Here is a 27,300-nt window from a genome sequence, read left to right as displayed (position 1 = left end):
CATCCTTCCATCTCATAGTTCCCTTCCTATTTGCAAAAGATCTGCCTGTTTCCTCTTATCTATCTTTTATTTTGTTCTTTAATTTATTTATACCTTGAGTTTCTCTTTAAGAGAAATCATGCAATACTTAAGCTTGTGTCTGATTTATTTCACTTAGTATTATGGTCTCAAGATGGATCCACTTTCCTACCAATGATTCAAATTTATCCTTCTTTATAGAAGATTAGTACTCTGTTATGTATAAGTACCCCATCTGATAACTCTTATTTTGTTTTATTTATTTTATTTTGTTTTATTTTGAGACAGGGTCTCACTATGCAATTGGCCTTGAGTTCGTTTTATAGCCCAGGCTGATCTTGAACTTCTAGAGATCCTCCTGCCTCAGCCTCCTGAGTGCTGAGATTACAGGTGTGTGCCACCATGCCTTGCTGATAATTCTTATTTTATAAAAAATTCTTTCAGAGCTTATCTCATGAGGATAGTATAACCTTGATACAAAACTAAATTAAAATAGTACAGAAAAAAATTATAGAGAAATCTCACCTATACATCTCCTGTTACCCAGCTGCTAGGTTTTGAGCAGGATTGGTAAGCCTATTATCATCTGTGAGCAATCTCACCATGCAAAAAATTCTAAATAAAAACACATAATAAAAATAGGATTTATTCTCTTTCTCTCTTTTTTTTTTTTTTTTGGTACTGGGAATTGAACTCCAGACCACACGCTTGCCAGGCAGGCGCTTGTGCCACTGAGCTATACCTCCCATCAATATGGAACACTTCATGAATTTGCGTGTCATCCCTGTGCAGGGGCCATGCTAATTTTCTCTGTATCATTCCAATTTTAGTATATGTGCTGCTGAAGGGAGCACTTTATTCTCAAAATAGAATGTGGTCCAGTGTCACAAAGTCTATAGGTGTAATATATTAATAAATTAAAGTAGAAAAGTACTTAGTTATCTAAAAGAATGCAGAAAAAGCATTTTAAAAAATGACAGTGTTATATAGCAATATTTTTTTCTTAGCAAACTAAGAACAGGGCATTTCCTTAACCTTCTAGAGAATAACCATGAAAACTTTACACCAAATATCACATTTACTTTTGAGCTGCTGCCTAGTCACTTTTCTCATGGTTTATTACAGTACCCAACACCAACAATTCTAAGAAGGAAAAGTGTATTTCCTTCTTAGAAAACTTTGCTTTTATTCATTTTATTAGCTTTATTGCTTCCAAAACCTTGCTCCTCCTTCCATAGTCAGCTGGTACCAAGGCAGAGGGACAGGCAGAAGAGAAGACGCTCATGGCATGGCAGCAGGAAGAAGAGAGAGAGAGATCAAGGGACAGAAATATACCTTTCAGGCCACACACCTCATGACTCATCAACCAACCTTAACCTGCCAGCATCACGAACTCAAGTATAAACTCATCTGTGTCCAAAATCACTGATAAGTGTCACACCTCCATGATCCACTGACTTCCCCAAGGCCTCACCTCTAAACACATGAGGCTTTGGGGGAACATCTAGATGTAACCACAACAGCTTCTAATAGTATTCTTTTTAAAGTTAGGAACAAAATATTGATGTCTATTGTCCCCACTTCTGGGAAATACTAGCCTAGGTACGGAAGAAAAATAAATGAGGTGTAAGAATTAAAACAGGAAACAAAACATTTTTTTCAGACTGTATTTATCTACATGCCAGCAATAAAATTAACAAAATGAACAGGCACATTTGGGTGTGACAGTGCATGCCTGTAATCCCAGCACTAGGAAGGCTGAGGTTGGAGTATAGTTGAGAGTTTGAGACCAGCCTGGGATGCAAAGTGAGCTCAAGGCCAGCCTGAACTACATAGGGAGACTCTGTCTCAAAAAGACAATAATAAATAAATAAATAAAATAAAACTAGGAGCAAGGTTTTGGAAACAAGATAAACATACAAGAATAGTAGTAATTCTGTATAACATTCTTGACCAAACTTAAAATATAATCATTACAATAATAAAAAAACTGTAGGAAAAATTATTATTTTATGCCACTTGAGACAATTACTTACCAGTTTTATGTTGCATTATTAAGCAACATAATAAATGAACTGGAAAAATGTGGGGGCTAGGGATGTAGCTCAGTGGTAGAATATGTGCTTAGCATGCCCAGGGTCTTATGTTCAATCCCCAGCACCTAAAAAGACAAAAGAATTTAAAAAATGAAGGAATGTATTTGCCATGTTCAAGGGTAAAAAGAATCAGTATCATAAAGATGAAAATACTGTTCAGTGAAGTTCCAGTTGAACTATGAATAAGGAATAAGAGTTTAAAATAAACTTTGATAAATTAACCCTAAAATTACACGGAGGAACGAAGGTCCTAAAATAGCATGACAACAGAGGGTGGTGGTGAACAAGTTAGGGAGAACTTAACTTCCAGGTATCAAAACCTATTATAAATCCTTAAAACATAAGAAAATAGAGATCCTCAAAATAGACCCACACATATTTGGAAGGCCAATGACAGGTGAGCTACTATCAATCAGTTCAGAGGCTGGGGATATAGCTCAGTGGTGTAAGCATCTGCCTGGCAAGCGCAAGGACGTGAGTTCGATCCCCGGTACGAATCAGTTCAGAAAGGATAACCAAATGGAGTACTAAAATGAAATTTCACCCTATTTCCTACTACACATACACAAATAAATTCTAAGTGGATTAAAGGCCTAAATGACAAAAGCACATTTGGACATTTTTGTAAGATAATAAGGGAAAATGCTGAATGCTTTAATTTGCGATGGAAAGATGTTAATTAAGATACAAAAACACACAAGTCTTCGGGGCTGGGGATGTAACTCAGTGGTGGAGCATTTCCCAGCATGCACAAGGCCCTTGGATCCATCCTTGGCACTGCAAAATAAATAAAAATACAACCTTTAAAGAAAGCATTGATATGTTTAACTGCATTGATTTTTATTGAAATTTGCCTACCATAAAATTAAGCATTTTAAAGTGAATAATTCTGTGACATTATGTTTTAACAAAGTTGTGTAACCAGCACCTTGGCCTAATTCCAAACCTTTTCCATCATCCATTAAGGAAATCTCTCTCTAGCCCCCAGCAATACTGTCTTTCCCCGTGAAGTACAGATTCTAGACATTCACATGACTGGAATCACAGCTTGTGGTTAGTCCTTTGTGTCTGGCTCCTTTCACATAGCTGCTCTCCAAGGCTCATCCACATTGCAGCATGCATTCATTCCTTCTGGCGGCTCATTAGTGCCCCCTGTAGGACTATGCCACATTCAGCCATTGATAGGCATTTGATTTGTTTCTAGATTTGGCTACTGTGAACAGTCCTACAATGCATAGTTTTATTCAAGTATAATAAGTATTTGAGTGATTATTTTAAAGCATTTGGGGTATATACCTATAAGTAGAACGGCTAGACCATCTAGTAATTCTCTGCTTAACTTTTTGAGAAACTGTCAAATTAGTTTCTGTTGATGGTTAACCATTTTATATTTCTATCAGCAATATAAGAAAAGTTCAATTTCTTTATATGCTAACACATATTCTTCATTTTTATGTTTATAACTATTATGAAGTGATAATTTATTGTGATCTTGACTTGTATTTCCTTAATGACTAATGATATTGAGCTTTATTTGATATATTTAGTAGTGATCTCTACAGGTGTTTTCTTTGGAGAAATATATATTGAAATCATAAAAGGAATATATTACCTAGTTATGAAAAAGACAAAATTACTACCCCCAAATGCATTAACCTTATAGACATAATATATACCTAAAAGGATGTATATTCTTTAACATAAAGATGGCTGATGGGTTTGGGATTTTTGTCATGTTATCTTCCTTTCTATTCTCTCTCTCTCTCTCTCTCTCTCTCTCTCTCTCTCTTCTCTCTCTCTCTCTCTCTCTTTTGTTTCCACTTCCGAGGAATGAACCCAGGGCCCATACTGAGCTACATCTCCAGCCCTTTTTTGGTTTTGTTTTGACTCATGGTCTTGATAAGTAGCCAAGGCTAGCTTTGACCTTGCAGTTCTCCTGCCTCTGCTGCCCAAGTAGCTTGGATTACAGGCATGTGCCATTAGACCCAGCAAAAACATTTTCAGAATTGTTTAAAAAGAGAAAGAAAATAGCCAGATCTATTGGCTCAAAAAATTCAGCTCCTGAGAATCTGCTTTTCAAAATGTTTGAAATACTGAAAAATATTTTCAAACAAGCTTTTTTTTTTACAGTTTATGTAAAAACATAGAAAAACTAGAAGTCCAATATCCTATAAAAGAGAAATGGCTAAATAAATTATGGTATGTGTGTAATATAGCATTGTAAATTTATTTAAATGATGTTTACAAAGAGTTTCACTGGTCATAGGAAAAACATAACACAATTTAATCAAAACATAAGGGAAAAGTCAAATACAAATTGCAATATAAACTGTGGGTTATTGTTCTTGAGCTTTTGGCTAAAATCAGTCATACAATGGGACCTTGCACTCTTAATTAGTTCATGGAATTACAATGGTAGAAATTAAATAAAAATACTTTGATTCCAATTTTATGTGTTTAAAATTCACACATTACCAGGGGAAAAACTCACTGAAAGACATACACAAAAATGTTGATAGTGGCTACCTATGATTGTCATGATAATAAATGTTTTGTTTGTATTTTTCATGTTCCTTCAGGGTATATGTATTGCTGTCATCATTGGAAAAGTCAATAATATTTTTAATGCATGGAAAATAAAATGAGTAGGAGTAAATGCACAAAATATTATCAGTGATTGTTTCTAAAACTGAGATTTGGGACAATCATTTCCTTTTTAATTTTCTAAATTTTCCAACCATCTATACTGAGCAGATGTTGTTTTATAATTCAAAAACTAGGATAAATTCAGTTTCTAAAACTATGTGAGTAATACCATTCTGTGACCCTAGAGGACAAAGCCGTCCCTGCCACAGCAATGGCCAAGCTCCGTCTGTTTGCATTAGTTGAGGGTGATAATGCTTCAAGTTCAGTAACTGGCCGAAGCAACCATCTGTGTGGAATGGGTAAGTGGCTCCTCCTGCCCTGGCTCCTCTTCTTGGCTGGTTGCCTTGGCTCTGCTGGGAATGCCAAGGACGCAGAGGGCTGCTGGACGACTACAAAGAGCCAGAGCAGCAGGGGCCAGTGTGACACAATTTTATAACTGTCACTCTGGTTGATTGAAAGGGAGAATAATGCAATATCACCCTGGTAACTTGATATGTACTTTATCCAGCCTGTTGACAATTTCAAATGTACATGACACTGAGATTATCAGAATGGCATGATTTTCAAAACTACCAGATTTATTAAATATGGAGGATCTGAGTTTGAGACCTGACTCTGCCAGTTGTCAGCTGTGTGACCTTGTACGACATGTCACTTTTTCTAAGTTTCACTTTCTTTATCTTTAGGATTCTAATGGTACTAACTATCGCAGAGGACTATTATGATGACTAAATAAGATAACATGATAGCTGTAGCAATGAAGTACTTATGCATGCTGCAGCATGGCACATTTTGAAAACACTATGCTAACTGAAGGATGCCAATCATGAAAGACTACGTATTGTTACAATTCAACTCATGTGAAATGTTCTCTATATCTGTAGAGAAAGCATATCAATAGCTAACATATAGAGAAAGAAAGATTGGTGCTTGTCTAGGGCTGAAAGTTGAGGAGAGGATGAGCAGTGATGTGATAACTAAATGGATACAAAGTTTTTTTAGGGATAATGAAAATGGAAACAAAGCTTTTTTAAATAAGCAGGGGAAGAGGAATTGAAGAGAGGTTAGGGGAAGGGGAAAAAAAAGAATCAACATATATCACGTACAGGTACGAACTATGACGAATCACATTCCTCATTATGTATACCTAAAATGCACCGATAAATTTAGTTAATTAAAAAAAGAAAGTGTTCTAATAGCACAACTCTGTGAATATATTAAAAACTACTGAATTGCTATGAGGAACTGTTAATTTGTAATTGCTTGATCAATCTTACATGCCTATATCTGGTTATCTGTGCAACCATGTTGAAGATAGCATTATGTAATATAACAATCACTGTTACTATCCTATCACCTTGTTTTGAAATTCTGTATCATTTTAATTGTTCTCAATGCTGTTTTATGTATTTGCTTTTGTTATTTTGGGTTATTTTTCTTTTCTCTTTAAAATGAAAAACAAAATTTATATGTATATACAAGGATAGCTGGGATAGGTGTACTGCTGATGTCTCTGGTTTATTGAAAGGAACAGTCAATGCTTAAAATTTTCTTTTTTCTTGACCAAGTTTGCATGCTTGAATCTGGTAATCAGAACAACTGATTTGAAAACAACAATATGTAGTATAAGATCAATTGTTGAACTCCTACTACCTTGTATGGTAAAGTTCTGCATCATTTCAATTTTTTTTAATTACTTGTTACTGTCTTTGATTGTTTGATCAATGTTACATTCTTACATCTGGTGGACTGAGCAACTTCGTTGAAGATAACAGTATGTAATGTAGCAACCACTGTTAATTCTTATCATTTTGTTTTGAGGTCATGTATCATTTTTGTTGTTTTTATTTTGTCTTCATTTTTTTTTGTTAGTTTTTTTTAATCTTTAAAATTAAAAAGGGGGGAAAAAAGAGTGAACTATATAGTATTTGTATTAGTCAGCTTTTCATTTCTGGGACCAAGTATCTGATACCCACAATTTGAAGGATAAAAGATTTATTTTGGCTCATGAGTTCAGAAGTTTCAGTCAATGGTTACCTGACTCCGAGGCAGAAACATCATGGTGGAAAGGTGTGGTAGAAGAAAGCTTCTCATCTCATTGCAACCAGAAGGCAGAGAGCAAGGGGAAGAACCAGGAGATAAAGGAAGGGGCTAGGGACAGGAAAAACTCTTTAAGGCTCACTCCCAGGGACCTACCTCCTCCAACTGGACATGTGTTAGCCCACTGATGAGGGCAGCACCTCAAGATCGAACAACTTCCAAAAGCCCCACCTCTGAACACATGAACCTCTAAAGAGACATTTTTGATTCAAACTGTAAATATGTGAAGTATATCTTAACAAATGTTATCCCCCCAAAATGACATCGAATGGGATCTAAATACTTGAATGACAGTGCATTACCATGAAATTAACATAGTGACCGGGGCATGCCTTTGCAGTTGTGCAGCAAGGAATTCCAGGGATCTGGTCACACAATCCAAATCTGTCCTGGTGCTGGCTGGCCTGTGGTTGCTGTCCACTCCAGCTTGTGGGTTTTGTTACGTTTTTGTTTTGTTCCTAAGGATCAAAGCACCTAACTATGTGTTAGGCAAGTACTCCACCACTGAGCCACACTCCGGCTCCACCTTTTGTGTTGTTGGGGATCCTTTGGGGTCCTGTGTGTGACTGAAATATTCAAAACAGTGACAGTAATTCTAAGCCTCCCCCAGTTCTTTGTCCCGTTGCATTGGCCCAGTTTAAAAAAACTGGACTGAAAAAACACCTCCTAACCACCACCACATCCATTCTCCTGCCCCCACTGAATCTGTACTTTGTCCAGCCTTATCATGAGGTTTTAGTGAACTAGCCATTTTGCTACTAGCAAATAGACTATGTCTTAGCAGAACTGTAATTATTCTTCTGTATCTGGCAGTGATAGTTTCCATTATACAAAATGTAACCATGAAAGAACATCAGAAAGACAATCTCCTATTCCCATGATATTTCTTTCATTTCAAATCATGGAAAAAGAGGAAAATGTGGGTGTGGATATACATTTGTATTGTTCAAATTCTTTTTATACTTACAAAATAGGCTAAGATCCCCCAGTTTTCCAGTAGATCATTCTTTTCTAAAAGCACCTCATTTATCTACTTTATCTCTGGTTGCAGGGAAATATAAAAAAATGAGAACTATTTCATGGAAAGAAGTTGCTAGCCATTTGAATCGAATACCTCCTCATAACCGGTATGATGCCCCCATAACAATTAAGTGTGATGTTATGCCTGTATCTCTCCCAGTCTCAGCCTGCCAGCCACATATGGTGATTATAGAAACAATAGGAGCTGCCAGAGAGGAATCTGTCCATGACTCAGTGGAAAGGAAAGGGAGCAAAATCATCTAGTGACCCAAAGAAATATAGAGAGTGTTGCTTCTGGAGAGTGAGAATTCTAGAAAACATGACTGGTATGAGAAGAAGCATGAATTTTAAGATTCAGAAGAGAACATTCTGAAGATTAAAACTGTCACTCTGAAGTTGGAAGCCTGAAAGATCATCCTGACCCATGTTGAAGCTGCATTACTCTGTACCAGCTAGTAAGGCTCTCCAAAGTTCAGCTTTTTTCCTGTAACATAGGGTGTCCTAATCACTTTCCTCATCACTGAGACCCAATCCCCAGTACCCACAGCTTAAAGGAGGAGAGGTGTATTTGGACTCATGGTTTTCAGAGTTTCAGTCCATAAGCAGCTGGCTCCACGGCAGATACCACACGGTGGAAGGGTCTGGCAGAGGAACCAGAGAGTGATGGGAGGAAGCAGGGAGGGAGACAGATCCTTCCAGGCCGCACCTCTGGTGACCTAGCTCTTCTGACAAGACTCCATCTCCTAACAGCACATTCAGCAGCTGAACTCATTAGCAGTGAATCCACCCATGAGTCTAGAATCTTTGTGATCCAATCACCTTCCAAAAGACCTGTCTCTGAGCACATGAGAATTTGGGGGGCATTCTAGAATTTCAGTGTATAACATGGGGTGAATGATAACCCTTAGCTCATAGAATTGTTGTGAGGACTAAAACTAGATTATCTAGGTAGTCAGGCACAGTGGCACATGGCTGTAATCCCAGCACTGTGGGAGGCTGAGGCAAGCAGAAGGATCAAAGGTTCAAGCCCAGCCCAGGGAACTTAGTGACTTAGCAACACCCTATCTCAAAATAAAATACAAAAAGAGGCTAGGAGTGTAGCTCAGTGTGAGGGCCCTGGGTCTAATCTCCATTACCAAAGCAAGCAAGCAAGAAAGAAAGAAAGAGAGAAAGAAAGAAATTTTAGGTAATGTTAGCACAGTGCATGGCACAGAATACTCAAATGTCATTATTATTATTGATATGACATTTATTATCAGTATGTGGAGTTAAAGGCTTTATTCATCAAATATCAAGATCCTCTTTACATGAATTCCAGAGTATTTAAGTCTATGTAGTCATTACATGTGTAATAATAATATTCCTAATTTTATAGACTCCTTCCAGTGAGATCAACATTACTTAATACAAACAATTTCCTATACTGTTGGCCAATAGATAGCTTTGTAGTTTTGCAGATAGGAAGTCCTAGGAGGCAATGAAAGACATTCAGTAAGTAAAAGACTAGAAAATCCAAGACCTCAGCCAGGATGTATGTCTCCCACACCATTCTGCAGTCCACCCAGAGCCAGCTGTTCTGCATGGCAGCTGGAATACACACCTGCAATGCAGTCAGGGGAGGCAGCTGCACCTCCCTTACACAGAGCGGAGGGCTGCTCAGTTGCCTGCTGCTCCCATCAAAACTGGGGTGTTTTGTTGGTTTGTTCTGTGCATTAGGAAGTTTTTTAGGACAGTGTTTTAGGACAGTATAGTTTTCCTTAAACAAATCTGGATTTGTTTCTTAGGTGTCAAAAATAAATATAGATAGAGTAAATAGATCTCATAGCTTACAGAGAGGGGAACATAGATTACAAGAGCAAAGGCAAGTTTCTATAACAATGGAATATTATATAGAGAGAATACAACATAGTATATATTTATACTAATTTACATATAATATAATAATAAAATAGCACGCTGAGGTTTTAGCAGGCATGTAACCTGTAGAGCAAAATAGTAAAGAACTTGGGCTTGGAAGGCAGACCACCAAAGCTTGGAGTCTAGCTCTATCACTGACTAATTGTATAACCTTGGACAAGCCATTTCTCTTCCATCCTGTGGAAATTTCTTTAAGATCTCTGATGGCCTACTGGTTGCCATGTCCAATTCCTTCCCTTTAGTCATCATCCAATATAATCTTGCTTAAAAAGATAATACAGTATTTTGGTCCATGTTCTTCTCTGAACTCTCTACCTATAACAGGACCTAGAGGCTGGGCCTGCAAATGCCCGACGGGTAACTAAAACCAGGATGAAGCTTGGTCTCTTTGTTCAGCTCTGCAGAGTCACGTTAGTCACTTAAGAAGCATCTGTAATACAAGGAGTATTAGCCCTCAATTTACCTAGCCTGTCTCATCATCTTTCAAGACTAAGGACACCAAAATAAGAGTAACTAAGTTTCAGGATTTACAGAGACAGCTAATTGCAGCTTTTATAATGTTCAATCCCAGACCCTCTGGAGCAATGCCCAGAAGTCTCTAGTCATTGTCCTAAACCAGCAGTCATCTCAGATTCCTAGGAAAGCTGACCCTTGCTGACCACCCCATGATGAGGTCACCCTCTAAGTAGGAGGACTTACCCCATGGCAGGAACCAAGGCTGGCTCCCTAAGTGCATGCCATCATTTCATGATGTAAATAGACTTATCCTCTCTAGCAATGACAGCTCTCCCAGGACCTCACAGAAGCAGTCCTGAAATGCCAATTAACCAGACCACAACTTGACCGGGATTACTGCCCCTTCCAGCCATGCAAATCCCCAATGCTTAATTCCCCTTTTCTGTCAAATCCCAAAGCTCTGTCAGCCCTGGAAGACAGATTTTGAACCTCTTTATCTGTGCCTCCCAGCATGGCCATGCTGATTAAAGCTCCTTTCCTGCCCTTCACCGCTGCGCATCCGTGGACTGGCATGGGAGAGGTGGCTGAGCTTGCTCTCTTGGAAGCCCTGGAGCCAAACTTCTTCCCTAAACTCCAGTGACAGCCCCACCTGACTTTCAGGATTCTTCTCTCCCCTGCTACTCCTGGCTCTCCCTCCCTCCCTCCTTTTTTGTGGCATTTACATGCTCCTTCTGCATTACTCCTCCTCATCAGTCAAGGTTCCCCAGTGCGTACCCCCTTGACCATCTCTTCTCATTCCCCACCCTTCCCTGCTTATGCCTCCACACCATCTGCGTCCTGCCCCTGGCTCAGAAATACTGAGTCATCCTGGGAAAACTGCTAAGACATGAGTTATGAGTTCAGAAGATAAAATAGAGTTAGAGAGTACAGCAAGCACAGGCTATGCTGCTTTTAAAGGAAGCTTGTGAGAAAGAAAAGAAGCTGAGGAAAGATATGCTCAAGTCTTAGGCCCTGAAGTCCCGCATCTGTCCAAACAGCAGGGAGCTGGTCCTTCAGCGGGAAGTGTTTTAACAGTGGAATCAGGTGCTTATTGTGATGGGCCAGGAAGTTAGTGTGAGGAAAGCCAGGGCTCTATGCCTGCACGGAGGGGTGGGTTTCTGAAACAAATTCTGGGCCACATGGGGATATTTCCTACATTCAGGCACTGTCCTATGCTGAGTGGCTACTCTATGTTGGGACTTTCCAAGACCTAACCTTCTTGACTCCATCCTCTTAACAGTGCTCTGTGAGACTGAGATAGTGGGTTAGATAGGCAGAGTACACTGCTTGCCTAATAAGTGGCAGAACCAGGATTCAAACTCACCCAGCCAGTCTCAAAGTCCAGACTCTTACTCACAGCTCACACCACCTCTCGGAGATGTTGCTTCTCAATGAATCACAAGGCAATAAACAAGGATTTACAGCCTCAATCTGAACATGGTCAAAATGAAACCTGCTGCAACTGAATTAGAAACCTCAGCTTTACCCTTGTGCCATATTCGCCCATATCCCATGTAATCAGTCAACAAATCCCTACTGATTCTACCTCGAAGATACCATCCTTCCCATCCCCATTGCCTTACTTTGCTCAACTTTCCATTTCTGATTTTTCCTCTAGAAATCATTCTCCATACTGTTTTTAAAACCACACACACACACACACACACACATATACATATACACACACCCTACACTACACTGTTCATCTGCTTTAAAACCTCCACTAGCTTACTGATGCTGGAAAATTTACATAATCTCCTCGGTTTGGGGGACAAGAAGGCTATTCTCCACCTTTCAAGCCACTCAACAAAGCTGTGAGGAGCAGTTAAAGCTTCATAGATGGCCTTTATTTCCTTATTCCTTGAATTGAAATTGCTGAATCAAAGGATGTGTAATTTCAAAGACCTTTGATGCTTGTATTATTAAGTAATCTTTTAGAAATACCATGCTGTTATGGTATTCACCAAGACTGTGTGTGTGAGTCCTATACCATCTGTAAAAATTATGTATTTATATTACTATATCCATATATGAAAAATGTGTTCTGTTCACTTTCAAGTTATCAAAGCTGGGATATCAAGTGGCACATGGTAGATACACAGCAGATGTTTGTTGAATGAATGAATGAACTGAGTAAACAGAAAAAATTCCTGTAGGTACTCTCTAACTTGTATGTAGATTACTTATATCTTAACACAGCTGCTATATTCTGTCTATGCTCACCTGATTGACTCACATGTAGAACTGATTCAATAGCATCCCACTGTATGTGGGACTGATATTTATGGATGCTCCAAAATACTGTTCTGTCCAGGAATAAAATCTTTCCATTCACATTTACCACATATGTATAGGCCCCAACCTCATCCTCTTCAATGTTCCATCACAACCTACACAGGGCTGTTACTCTCTGGGAAAGGGAGGACCTACACTCAATAGTAAAATGAGCATAGTGTTGAAAGTTCACAAATCTACATTTCCAGATGTGTATATACAGCTCCCAGTTGAAGAGCTCCACTAGCATGACTATCCCAGAAACACCTCAAGTTCAGGGTCTTTTCTCCAAAACCAACTTCTGTATTTCCCCCCACAGTGGATGCACCTCTGTTTCAGCCAGTCATTTGGACCAGGTAAGTTGTATTTTGACTTACAGATCTTGATGACATTGCGTAGGCAAATTTCAATTTACTAACCTATAATCTAGCCCTACTCTCTACTACCACTGAACTAACTTGGGTTCCACTTCTGTCTCCCTTAGACAACAGTGGCTTTTCCACAGATATTGTTATCCTCTGGCCTGTGCCAGAGACTATGCTAGATGCCATAAATTTTAATGTGTTCAGATGCACTTTCTGCTCTCGGTGGTTTGGGGCAAGAGTCTGAGATTTTGGATGTTTTCAAGTGATGCTGAAGTTGCTTCCATGGGCCACACCTCGAGTAATGAGTTTCTCTGTGAGAAACTACATGGCCTTGGGATGACCAAGGGCAATGGAATCTGAAGCATGGCCTGAGGTTGTACTGTAGCTCAGTGGCACTGCACTCCCTAGAGCCCAAAGCCCTGGGTTGATGCCAGAACTGCAATCACAGGCAAATAAAACAAAAGCCAAAAAAGGAAAGGACTGACTATACAGGTAGAAAAGTGATGAGACTGTCAGGTGTGGTAGTGCACACCTGTAATCCCAGCACTCACGTGGTTGAGGCAGGAGGATTGCCTCAAGTTCAAGGCCAGCCTGAACTACATAGCAAGATGCTGTCGCAAAAAAAAAAAAAAAGAAAGAAAAATGATGAACTTTACTGAGCAAGCATCATATCTAACCACAATGAGTTAATATACTCTTACCATCAACCATAAAGAAGAAAGGATTGAATTAATCTGTGAAACTCTTTTAAAATAGCTTTTTGAAGGTAACTCTTAGTCTCTACTGTTACTTTCAAGGACTCACAGAGAAGTTAAGGATCCAGTTAACATCACAAACATATTAAGGCCCTCCACAGTAAATTTTTGTTTTTACTTTTTGTTTGTTTGTTTATTGGAGATAGGGTCTTGCTTCCTGGTTCAGGAACTCACTTCCTGACCTTGAACTCACTATGTAACCCAGGCTGGCCTTGAACTCTCAGAGATCCTCTTCGCAGCCTGCTGAGTGCTGGGATTACAGGCATGTACCACAATGCCTGGCTCCAGCACAGTAAATTTTTAGAAGCATAAAGTAATTTGGCATATATCATGGCCCAGTTATTTCATGCTTCACACATCCTTCTCCTGGAATAGCTTCTCACACACACACACACACACACACACACACACACATGCACACATGGCAACAAGAGCAAAAAGGGAGGAATGGCAGCAGGCAGCCTCTTTCTCTCCCTTACACTGTATGCAAACTACCCGCCCAGCATGGACGTAGCACTCACATCCATAATGCCAGCACTGGACCATGAAACGATCATAAACTCTAGAAACCCACCCCATGACTGCATGAGGATTTGAGGGGACATCCAGACACAAACCATAACATTCCAGCCCTGACCTACCAAAGACTTATGTACACCCCTTTGTGCAAAAGACATTCTAGTCCATCTCTAACAGCTGCCAATGTTCTAACAGTTTAAGAATTGCTGAAAAGTCCAAGTCCCAAGTCTTCTCTGAGATGTAAGGGACACTCTTAGCTGTGCAGCCCTGTACAAATGAAAACAAAGTTAAACACTTTCAACATTGAGTGGCACAAGGTAAACATCACCATTCCAAAAGGTACAAACAGGAGGATACAAAGCATTGGGACCAAAGCAAGTCCAAAATCCAGCAGGGATAACAATAAGTGTTGTAGTTCTATGTGGAACATTTGAAACAATCTGTGGCACATTGTAAGCTCAAAAGGCCTTGTGTGGCTGTACCCCCATGGCACTTGCATTGGTTGTAGCTCCTCTGGCCTCACTCTTGGGGCAATTTGCTCACTCTTAGCAGCTTTCCTTAGACAATCCAGGTTCCTGGGTTTTCCAAACTTCTGTGGTCTCCAGTGTACCTTTTGCTTCACACTCACAGGTTCACATAATGCCCTGTCAGGGGCACATTGCCTGGCCTCCCAGCCCTTCTGAAATCTAGGTAAAAACCATCTTAAACCTAGAACTCTTGCATTCTGTATGCACCTAAAACCAGTGCAGTGTGGATGATGCCAAGGTCTCCTGCCAGCTGGAGCAATAGCCAAGCTTTACTGTCTCTTGGCCACAGGGATCAAATGCCTGGATCACTGGGCACTCTGAATCCAATTCTGAGGAATAAATTCTCTATGCTGCTGTCATTCTGGAACATGGTAGTCTGCAGTTTTCTTCTCAAAGCAGTTTCACCTTTGCAGTTTTGAGGCTGCAAAAGGTGGAGACTTGCCGCTTCTTGTGGTGCCCTCTTTTCTATTCTCCTGTTCTTTCCCAGCAATCAAGATCTCTTCAGCTCTATCTTTGCAGCCCAAAGCTTTACTGGAGCTTTTTTCCTGGCCAAACTCATAATGTTTTAGAACATCATGCTGGGCTCTTTGCTCTTGATTTGCAGCATAAATCTGGCTAAAAGCCCCCAACAATAGCCACACCACTGCCCCAACATGCCACTGCCTTGAAATTTCTTCTGCCAGATTAATCAGTCCACTGCCCTTAATCTCAGTCTTAAGCAAAGTTTCTGGACACAAGCAAAATGCAGACAAACTTTCAGCCAAGCCATAACACATATCATCTGGAGTCCAACAACCAGTGCAGTCCTTCCCGGCAGAAACCTCCCAAACCTGGTCTTTACCAGCAGGATTTCTATTAGCCTTCTGGTCTTCTGCACTCTGACCAGAATCTTCCACACAAAATAGCCAAAGGTGTTCCAGTGCTTCTGTTTCAGGTGAAATCTCCAAACCTTTACAAACACTTCCCACAAGCCATTTCCAAAGGCTCTTGAACCACATAGTCAGATATAGTCACAGCAATGACCCCACTTCTCTGGTACTAAATTCTGTCTTGGGTTATTTTTCTCTCATTGCTGAGACAAAATACTTGATGCCCAAAATTAAGAAAGGAAAAGTTTATTTAGCTCACAATTTGTAGAGGTTTCAGTCTATACTGCGCTTGGCTGGCTCCAAGGAAGAGTGGCACTTGGCAGAGGGCAACGGTTCATGGTGGCAGAAAACAGCAAAGGCAGCAAGAGCAAAAAGGGAGAAATGGCAGGAAGCAGCCTCTTTCTCTCCCTTACACTGTGTGCAAACTACCCGCCCAGTGCAGGTGTAGCACTCACACCCCTAATCCCAACATTGGACCATAAACTCCAGAAGCCCACCCCATGACTACATGAGGCTTTAGAGGGACATCCAGACACAAACCATGACACATCTGTACTGAACAGGTACAGACTTTTATTATTCCCTAAACAAGAAAGTATAATAATTACTTAACTAGCATGTGTACTGTATTGGGCAATATAAGTAACCTAGACATGATTCAATGTATATGAGAGGATATCTGTGGGTTATATGTAAATATTACACCATTTTATATGGGGATATTGAGGATTCTTGTATTTTGGTATCTATGGGGAAGTGGTCCTACAACCAACCACCAGGGACAACTGTACTATGATTGGTCCTACTATGTGCCAGGCACTGTCCTTTGAGCTTTCACATATTTTATTTTATTTAATCTTGACCAAACTGAGGCTGAGAAAAATTAAATTCCTAAAATGCATGTAGTGGTACACTACACTCCCAAGTGGCTGAGGCAAGAGGATCTCAAGTTGGAGGCCTGCATGGGTAACTTCAAAAAAAAAAATCTAAAAATAAATGTTAATAAAAGGAAGGGGATGGGTGGGTGGGGGTTAAGGTGTCGCTGAGCATTCCCTAGGTTCAATCCCCAGTAGCACACATAAAATAAAACAAACAAACAAAAATCTAAGCTCCTGATCCAGATCATACAACTAGTAAACAAAGACCAAAGCACTGAGAGGCACATGCCTCAGACTCACCCTTCTTGTTCTTAGTAAAGATTTCCTTGTGTAAACCTCAGGGACTCTGCCAGGGAAATATTGGATTACTGTAATATGACTCATCAGCCCAATTTAATATTTTCTATTCATTATAATATAATGATGCTTGCACAACTGAGAAAATGTCGTTGCATTTTTCCCTCTGGCTCTGTAGCAGCCACACATACATCACAGAACTACAAACTTGGCTAATACGTGACCTACATACGCAATCAATGTTCAGAAAATTTTTAATCATTCAGTATTTTGGGGTTGAAAACACGTGTTCTAATTTTGGTCAGCATTAGCATCTAGGTAATGCTGACTCAGAGGGAAAATATGAGAAGTGTAATAGACAAGCTGAATCATACTCTACCACATCAAATGTTATTACTATTAATAGAATGTGCTAAATAACAAGTAAGATAGAATTAGACCACCTCTGACCAACAGGTTCATAATTACACAAGCATAATGGATGTAAGGAATATCATCACAGTACTGCAATCACCACCACCAACTTGTTCCTCTTCCTCCTCTTTCTCCTCCTTCTTCTCTTCTTCCTCTTCTTCCAATGGAACCCAGGGCCTATGCAGGCTAAATGGATGCTCTAAGGCTAAACTATACCACTAGTCCTTATTCTGCTATAAAACATAAATTATTGCCGGTTTTATCAGCCAAGCTCATTAGGAGATGTGTGATCATTTGGCCAATGTCACCATCATACCAATGGGCTGTAAATGCAGATAACTGCAGGGCAGATAATGGAAATAAGTACATTGGGTAGACTGTAGGACAACAGGAGGTGAAATCTGTAGTGAACTGTCTGTCTCATGGAGACGCAGATTCATGACAGATGTTGTTTTTTTTTTAGATTTTTTAAATTTTAAAAATAAAAGGAGGAAAACATTAACAGACAGAAAACCTTTTACAAAATAGCAAAAGAACAGTACAGACAATACAGAGTTACAAACAAAGTGGTAGGAAATTAACAATGCTTGTTGTATTACATATTGATATCTTCAAAGTGGTTTCTCATGAAAACAGATAGAGAGACATGCAATGCTGATCAACCAAGGACTCATTGACAGTCACGACAGATATTGTAATACATAACTTAATGGAAGACTGCAGCAACTAGATGGACTGATCTGCCCAGCTTTTGAGATATCATAGACTCTGGTTTTTAATATAAAATTTCTCAGTTCTTCAAATCTTGTGAACATCATAAAAAACACACTGTGGATCATGAGTTGACAGCTACAAATCTAAAATGTCACAGAAATTTCATAATTTTAGCCATGAAAAAGATATAATGTAGACAAGGGAAGCACCCAAACTGAGCTTATTGTTGCGCATGCACCACTGACTCGATATGTGAGACCTCGCTGCTCACTGACATCTGAAATGGTGCCCAGAACAACATTAGTTTTCATGAAAGTGTTGATCCTCACACCGCTTATAGTTTTACACCTAGCACAGCAGTGTGAGACACTTCTTAAGTAGCACTTGCTCCCTGAGTTTATAGAAATAAAAATAAATGGAAGTCTTAGCAAGAGTTCAGTTAAATTAAGCAGGATCTGCTTGGCACAGGAGGCTCCAATCCTCGAATTACTGGGAGCTATTTTTATCATTTGCCCCCAGTAAAAGCTCTGTTTTGAGAGATATATCCTCCAAAATGGATGTATTCAGTAATATTTACTTTTAATTAGGCTAAGACAAGGGTTACTCCTGAGTTGCTATGGCTCTAGCTGAAAGTCTACACCATTATATCATGGGTAAATATTTGCTTCCAAACTGTTGAAAATATAGCAGTTCTGTAATCACTATTTTCACAACCCTCGAAAGCATCTGGAAAACTCACCAATTCATTTCTTCAATATAAATTTCAGGGAGCCTGTTTTATATATATATTTATTTATAAATTATATATTTATAAATATTCAGTCCAAGTCACTGTTCTCACCCGGCTTACTGCTTCAAGGCTTGTCTCTGCTTCCACTCTCACCACATTCTCTGTTACTTACAAAGCTTAAATAAAGCTAACAGAAGGCCATTGTTTTGGACTAAATGCCTGCACAGAGCAGCACAAAGACCCAAAAGGAGCTACGTGCTAAAGTTCCACATCACCAACCTGAAACTAAGCTGTTTATCTGACCTTCCAGAAAATCAGGATTATAGAGTGAACAACCAAATTCCCCAAACAGGCCAGTTTCAACTGGCATGATAAGGAAGTTCCCTCTGCCTTAATCCTTACACAAAAGAAGTAACCTGAAATAACTAGATGCTAAATGATCCATTATTTTCCTATTATTCTGTTTCCTTATCCCCATCTACCAAAGAAAGTAACTTTATTTTTAAATTTAATTTAATTTTTTTTTGTCTTTTTGAGACAGGGTCTCGCTATGCAGTTCAGGCTGGCCTTGAGCTCACTTTGTAGCCCAGGTTGGCCTTAAATTCATAGCGATCCTCCTGCCTCGGCCTCCCAAATGCTGAGATTACAGGCCCGAACCACCATGCCTGGCAGAAAGTAACTTTAAAATGGTCAATCCACTCTTTTGTTTCTGTTTCTGTTTTTTTTTTTAAGCCCTTTAATTGGACCATGGGAACACTTAACAGTATTTTGTTTTATGAAACCAAGTGTAACCTAATTCTAGAATTAAAAATAGGCAACAAACAAACAAACAAACAAAACCCCTAAAACAAAAAAAGATACCCAAATAGAAAACCATCACAGGGGTGGGAATGTAGCTCAGTGGCACAGCACTTGCCTAGCACTGATGAGGCCCCAGGCTCTTCACTCTTGGGGTCCTAGTTTCCCACATCTCCTCACCAAAACCATTCCTGATGGAGAATTGTCAGCACTGACATGAGACACACGCAACAGTCAGGGATAGGAAAGGACAAAGCTCTGTCCTTATTCATCAACCTGGGTCTAGCTTGGCAATGGTCTCTCTGGTCACACTTTCTTCCTTCTCAGACCTCCTTAATTCTCGCTCTTGGTCATTTCCTGTGGTGCATAGTTCTGAAGAAAAAACCATTTTTCTCTCTACTCCTACACTCAATATAGATCAGTTTCATGAGCAGACATGTGAGGGTTTTCCCATATTCCCCAGAGGACAAGACCAGCGTGTCCTATCGTTCAATTCAGTTCTGACAATAGGGACCTGGAAGGAGTGTGGGGTTGAGGGCTCAGTCCCCCAAAACTGCCCCCAAACTTCAGACACCAGCTGCAAACAGTGTCAACTACTATGAAAGAAATCCAAAAATGCTAAGCATCAAAATGACACTTTTGGTTAGGCAACCCTAATCAAAAATAAATACAGCTGGGAAGTAATGAAGGCAGGGTCCTTACAAGAGTCTGCCACACCATAAGCTTGCACACAGGCCACCACAATCCTATACAGTAAGTGCCTTCACGAGGACAGCTGCCTGGCAGCTCTCTGTCCAATTTTACTGACACCATTCTCATTAGTAATCACTGTAGCCAAGGATTGTGTGGCTAAAATATATGATGCTGTGCTCCTCATTTTTGCCTTTAAAAACTTCCCCTGATAGAGGGCTTACCTAGCAAGACTCCTGGGATGGATACTCAGCACCCCAGAAGACAACCCAAAAAACTCCCCCTTACTTCAATCTCTTTGAACACGGGCATGTGTGTTCTTGTTGCATTGTTATTATCAGATGAATACTATTATTTTTGGGACACGGCTTCACTCAGGCTGACAGTTCTGACCACCTAAAACCTGAATTCGCATGACCCCCTCCTGAGGTTGTTAATTTGCTAGGATGGCACACAGAACTAGGGAAACACCTACGTTTGTCAGTTTACTATAAAGGATGCCATAAAGGGTACAGATGAACAGCCAGTTGAAGCGTCCATAGGTCAGGGTCTGGAAGGGTCCCCAGCACGGGAGCTTCTATTCCTGGGGGGTGGGGCACACTAGCCTGCTGGCACATTTGTGTATTCACCAGCCAGGGAGCTCATCAGATGTCATTGTTCATTTTTGTACTCAATCTGCAGCCTGTCCTGGAGGTGGGGAGAAAGTTCCACCTTCCTCATGCTCTAGTCTCTTGTCCTTCTTGAGGCGGTCAGGAATTTTGGTCTCATCTTGGAGTGGCATGGAGAGCCATGGCACGGGTTTGACCAGATCAGCGGCATGAGATGACTCATTGATCTCATAGCAGGCTGTGTTTCCACCCAGGTCTTCCTTGGATGTTTCCATTATGATCTTTTTTCTTGAGTACTGGAGATCGAATGAAGCGGCCTCTACCACTGAGCCTCACCCCAGTCTTTTTCAGTTTTAAATTTTGAGATAGGGTCTCCCTAAGTTACTCAAGGTGCCCTTAAATTTGCAATCCTCCTGCCTCAGTCACCCAAGTTAATGACGCTCTTTAAGTGGAGTCTACATTCCAAAATCCTTCATCCTTTGAAACCTCATTCCTCTCCTTCTATGCACCAACTCAGGAACAATATTTGGATTCTGTCTGGTTTCTGCAAAGCTGTTTTTCTTTTTTTTGTTGTCTTTTTTTTTGTCTTTCTGAGACAGGGTCTCACTATGCAGTTCAGGCTGGCCTTGAGCTCACTTTATAGCCCAGGCTGGCCTTGAACTGGCAATGATCCTCCTGCCTCAGCCTCCCGAGTGCTGGGATTACAGGCGTGTGCCACCACGGCTGGCCTGCAAGCTATTTTTACACCTTTGTAAACTCCAGATGCAATTTCTTTCAGAGGATAAACCTGCATAGTATGGAACATGTTAAAATGCACCTACATCCCATGCTACATTTAATATGGATAACAGTTATAAGCGTTAGGCAACAGGTGATTGGCTGATATTATATTGTACTCTAAAAATTTTTTTGCACACAAGGTCTTGCTGTGTAGTTCAGGCTGGTCTTGAATTCATGAAGATATTCCTGCCTCAGAATTCCAGGTGCTAGGATTACAGACATGTACCACCATCCCTGGCTAAGGCATTTAAATTTTATTTTGATTTTTGAGGGCTTTTTAAAAAAATCTTTTATTTTAAAGAAAATAGTACCAAAAAAACCAACAACAGCAAAATACAAGCAAAACAATACGACATTAAAAATAATACGAGGTTTCAAACCAAATGATAAGGATTAACAGTGGTTGTTATATTACATATTGTTATCTTCAGCAAAGGTGCTCAGATTACCAGATGTAAGAATAGAAGACTGATCAAATCATTAAAGGAAATAAGAAAATAATAATTTAAAAGAACATTAGAGACAATACATAGTTTCACTAGACAGGATGGTAGGAATTCACCAATGGTTGTTATACTGCAAACTGTTGTCATCACATAAGTTGCTCAGATTACCAGATGTAAGCATGCAGAATTGGTCAAAATATTAAAAAAAGTTTAATCATTAACTGTTCCCTCAACAAACCATCAGACACCAGCAGTACAGTTATGCCACCAATCCATAATGTATAAAATGACTTAGTACTTTCTTTTTCTTCTTTCCCTTGAGGGCTTTTTTTGTACACATATACACACATATACGCTTATATATATATATATGTATATATATATATAGAGAGAGAGAGAGTACAGGTTTCAAACCTTTTATAAACTCTTAAAAAGGTCAAAGACTACTAAGTGTGGATTACTTTAGGCTGAAGCAGAGGGATGACAAGCTCAGGGGCAGTGTGGGCAGTTCAGCAACACTGTCTCAAACTAATACATGCATGCATATATACACACATACATACACATATACACATGCATGCATGTGCACACACACATGCATGCATATATACACACATACACACATACATACACACACAAGCAAGCTGTGGATGTAGCTCAGCACTCTCTGGGTTCAGTCCTCAGTATGAGGAAACAAAGGGGGCATGGGTGGCAAAGGCCCAAAGCACTCTACTCACAATGCCAAAAAGATAAAATAGGCTCAGACTAGCTGACCTCGTCACAGTTCTGTTTTGAACTGTATAGTTCTTTGTCATGGTAAGCCATGTTGTGCATTGTAGGATGGTCAGCAGCATCTCTGGCCTCTCTCTACCCACTAGATGCATAGAATCCCCCCATCCTATTATGACCATGAAAAATTTCTTCAGATAGTACCAAATGTTCCCTGGGAGTAGCACTGCAAGCTAAAATATGGAACTCCCAGTTAAATGTGAAGTTCAGATAAACAACAAATAAGTTTTAATTCTTATGTCTAACTAACAAAAGACATTACAGCAGTTTAGTTTAAAGATTAAAATTTGCTTTTATTTTTAATCCTAGAATCAGGCAACATTTCATTCCATAAAATAGAATTAGTATTCTGATGGGCCAAGCAGAGGAGGTTGTTTTTATAGACAAAGGAGGGCTGAAGAAAGAAAGAAAAAAAAAAAACCAAAAAGTAGACTAGCAATTTTATTAATTTATTTATTTACTTATTTTTGTCTTTTTGAGACAGGGTCTCGCTATGCAGTGCAGGCTGGCCTTGAACTTACTTTGTAGCGCAGGCTGGCCTTAAACTCACAGCGATCCTCCTGCCTCAGCCTCCCTAGTGCTGAGATTACAGGCGTGAGCCACCATGACCAGTTTAGACTAATAATTTTAAAGTTACTTTTTTCTGTGTAAAGCAGGAACAGAAAGACAAAGCAATAAGAAAACTGACTAATACCAGGTTACTTTAGGTGGCATTTACATAAGGTTTAAAGCTGAGGGAACTTATTATAATGCATTGGAACACTCTTTGGGACACTTGACTGTTATCTCTCAGTTCTCCGGATGTCTTGGAAGGTCAGATAAGCAGCTGAGTGTCAGTTTGGTGACAGAAAACTTAGTGTGGGTGACTCCATTATTATTTTTACATTGATATGTGGAGGCCCAGTATAGGAGTATAGTCCAATGAACTCTTGTAATTTTTATTCAACATTCTCTAAATATAGTGTTGGACACAGACTTACACCAAAAATTTGTCATTATTTATCTGTAATTCAAATTTAATTGGGTGTCCCCATAGTTTTCTATGCTAAATTTAGCAACCTTGCCTACGTAGGCAAAATTATCTCCAACTGAGAATCATTGCCATAAATTTATCTGTATTCATTCATTTATAGTGTATGTGCTGCTGAAGTTAGCACCCATTCATTCCTTTTATTACAGTGCTAGGGATCAAACTCAGAGCCTCATGCATGCTAGGCAAGTGCTCTACCACTAAGACACACCCGCAACCCAACCCTAGATTTATACCTCCCACCGTCCATCTTCTTTCCCCTACCTTTCCCACATGCTCGAGGTTTGCTGGCAAATTTATTATTCACTAGCTAGCAATGTCAAAGAAACCTACTTTCTTTTTCCATTTCAGGGGCTCTCTACGCATGAATGCAATCAATACCAATGTCAGTACTCACTGACACAGAAATCAGCCAGTGAGTATTTATGGAACTCCTTTGGGTAAGATATTGGGCTAGAGAGCCGCAGGAAATATAAAGTAGTGCATAACTTCAATATAGTTGGGGGAAAAGAGCACACATGAGATCACTGTCAACATAAAATTAAGTGCTAGTAATTAAGTATTAAAATTATTGACAGTGTATAATACTAGTAACTAAGTGATAAACTGGGTGGCAGGAACTATAACTGCTGCAAAATCAGGAGAAAAAGAGTAATAAAAGCCAAACCAGTCAGGGAACTGGGCTTTGGAAGCCAACTTTAAAATATAGAAAATGTATTAAATATTAGTTGACTAAAAATGGATGACTGAGCACTGGATGCTATTGTGAATTTTTTGAGACAGGGTCTTGTTTGGTAATTTCAAGGCTGGCCTTGAACTCACTACGTAGCCCAGGCTGGCCTTGAACTCACAGTGACTGTCTGCCTCAGCCCCCTAAGTGCTGGGATTACAGATGTGCACCACCATGCTTGGTGTGAGTTATTAACTGAGCTTCTTTTTACTGTTTATTGCATAAATGGTCCTTTCCCACCTCTGGCAGCTGTGGAGAAATTATAGATGGGGGTGCAGATAACCCAGAACCGAAGTCAGTTATTAGCCTTTGGACTACTAAAGAGGCTTTGGAAACTCACCAACACAAAGGATGATTTCCAAATAGCCTTTACTTCCAAACACTTAGTTCTGGATGTCAAAAACAAAATCCTCAAAGGCTCTGGGCATAAAGTTTCTGCAATCATTAATAGGTTTGGTCACAAAGAGCCAACCTGCCTTGTCCTGGGCAGAGGTGAAATGGAAGGGGAGAGACAGAGGAGACAGGTCACTGAGGCTAGGAACAAAGAGGTCCAGGCAGGGGAGACTGCATGGACAGGAGTTGAGTCAGCACTGAAAAACTACTCTGCCCCACCAAAGTGAGCACTGGCCAAGCCACCAGCATGAGGCCAGAGGAATCTGAAGGCTCTGAGATTGTTCAAGTCATGGCTCTTACTGTCTGCATGTTCGTTTTCCAGAAAGACACTCATCTGTGGCCTGGCTCAGGCCTCTAAGTTACCAGATGTAGCAAGCCCTACTTTGTTCAACCCTGGAGGAAAGAAGAGATAGCCCGTGGAGCAGGCTCCAGAACACCTCTTCAGGGGAGGAGTGAAACAGTTACCTGATGGCAGTGGCAACAAAACTTTGATCCACAAAATGGGAGGCAAGAATATAAGCAAAAAGTGTCCAGTGTTCTGATGGGGCAGGAAGTAGCCAGTCCACAGCAGGGAAAGCCTGGTGGGGAAAAGCGACTTGTTGGTTTAAGCTGTTCACATTTACCTGTATTGTTCTTCATTTTTCCTTTTTTCTTTTTCTTTCCTGGTGCTGGTCATCAAACCAGGGCTTCATACTCTGCCACTGAGCTATACCCCAGGTATATTGTTCCTTATTCTTTCTCCATATTCACATTTAAATACTACCTCCTCTATCAGTTGCATTACACTCTACTATTTTATGTACCTATTTTTAAAATATGGAGAAGTGTTTTTCATTTCTTCAAGTGAAAGTGTAAGGGCTCTGAACTGTTGAGAAATGACTCAAGGTGTATATGTTACTCTTTAAAATTTCTTTCAGATGGTTAAATAAAGTACATATAGTTATTAGCTCTGTTCAAAAATCTTCACTTAACCTGCAGGAAATTCTGTAAAATTTAACTCTTACAAATTCATTGTTGGCCAAAAGCCTAGAAATCTTAGTTCACTTTAACAAAAACAGTCTGCAAAAATTTGACAGAGTATTATTTCTGGTAGGTTTATATCTTCCTATTCAGTCTATTAATTTAATACTCCATAACCCTTTATTAAGTCCTCTAAGTATTATTAAGCATTTTCCCTGGCATTCAATCCTGGTATAAATTAATCTTTTCTCACTTTTCTTTACTTTTTTGTCTTTTTTCATTTTTCTTTAATAGCAAAAAAATTAAACTATCCATATCTGCAAGAACCTTTACTGACACAAAAAGAACATTTTAATATTTAGTTTAGATGTCTGCTATTGAAGACATCAAGTGCATAGGGAACATTTTCTTTTTGATTTTGCAGTTTGTTTCAATTTTTAAATGTGTAACCCTTAAGCAGAAAGCTTTCAGATAGAATGATACATGAAAATTTCACAAACCTGAAACCTGAGCTCTACTCATAACTTTATTTCATGTGTTCCATCTCAGTTCAAATTATAGACTTAAAAGCTAAGCATTTCTCACAAGGAAAGGATCTCATCTTTCACTCTCCAAATTAATTTCCCAACAACCACATACTACTCCCATTACAGCCACAAAAGCTCAATTACAATAACCTGTTATAACAGAGCTACAGAACAATGGAAAGGGACATAAAATACAGATACACTAAAATCAGAAAGGATGCCTATGATCCCAGCACTCTGGGAGGCCGAGGCAGGAGGATCACAAGTTCAAGCCTAGGCTGGCCAATTAATTACTTAACATGACCCTGTCTCAAAATTTAAAAAAAAAATATTTTTTTTAAAAGGTCAGGGATGTAGCTCAATGCAAAAGCCCTGGGTTCAATTTACAATACCACAAACAAAACAAAATGAACAACAACAAAATAAAACAAAGGGGTAGTGAACAAATTGTTCAGATCCCTGAGCTTCTGAAAGACCTTAGGCAAGGGAGTACACACAGTCACTAACGACAGGACAGCTCCTCTATGACAGACTTTGTGGCTGTGGTCTATAAGATTATAATGGCTGAAATTTTCCTATCACCTTTTGATGTCACAATATCATACCACAAAGCACTACTCATGTGTTTGTGATGATGCTAGTCAGCAAATGTATTGTACTGCCAGTCTCATAAAGAGTAGCTGCCCATAAAATTATTAACAGTGGATAATACTTTATAATGATAATAAATGACTATGTTACTTGTTTATGTATTTACTCTAATTTTTTTTCCAGTATTGGAGACTGAACCAAGTGCCTTGCCATTGAGCTACATTCCTAGGTTGCTTTATTTATTTACTTATGTATGTATTTATTCGACAGTCTCAATTGGCTAAGTTGCCTGAGCTATGGCTTGAACTTGCCATCCTCCTGCCT

At 39.6% G+C, this 27,300-nt stretch overlaps 1 protein-coding gene across 1 annotated transcript in view; it reads right to left on the bottom strand.

Moving 5' to 3' along the window:
- Positions 1-2,062: 2,062 nt before the first annotated feature.
- Mpv17l (MPV17 mitochondrial membrane protein-like) overlaps positions 2,063-27,300 on the bottom strand; it is a 43,675-nt gene continuing 18,437 nt past the window's right edge. The window contains exons 3-4 of the mRNA XM_013517741.1: positions 25,364-25,476; positions 2,063-2,179 (exon numbers count right to left, since the gene is read on the bottom strand). Coding sequence (XP_013373195.1) covers positions 2,143-2,179; positions 25,364-25,476 — 150 coding nt within the window. The 3' untranslated portion in view covers positions 2,063-2,142. The remainder of the gene's footprint in view (positions 2,180-25,363; positions 25,477-27,300) is intronic.

Source organism: Chinchilla lanigera, unplaced genomic scaffold (genome assembly GCF_000276665.1).
Source record: "Chinchilla lanigera isolate Chin_1 unplaced genomic scaffold, ChiLan1.0 scaffold00041, whole genome shotgun sequence".
In the NCBI taxonomy this organism is placed as follows: Eukaryota; Metazoa; Chordata; class Mammalia; order Rodentia; family Chinchillidae; genus Chinchilla; species Chinchilla lanigera.
This window is presented reverse-complemented; position numbering and strand designations above follow the sequence as displayed.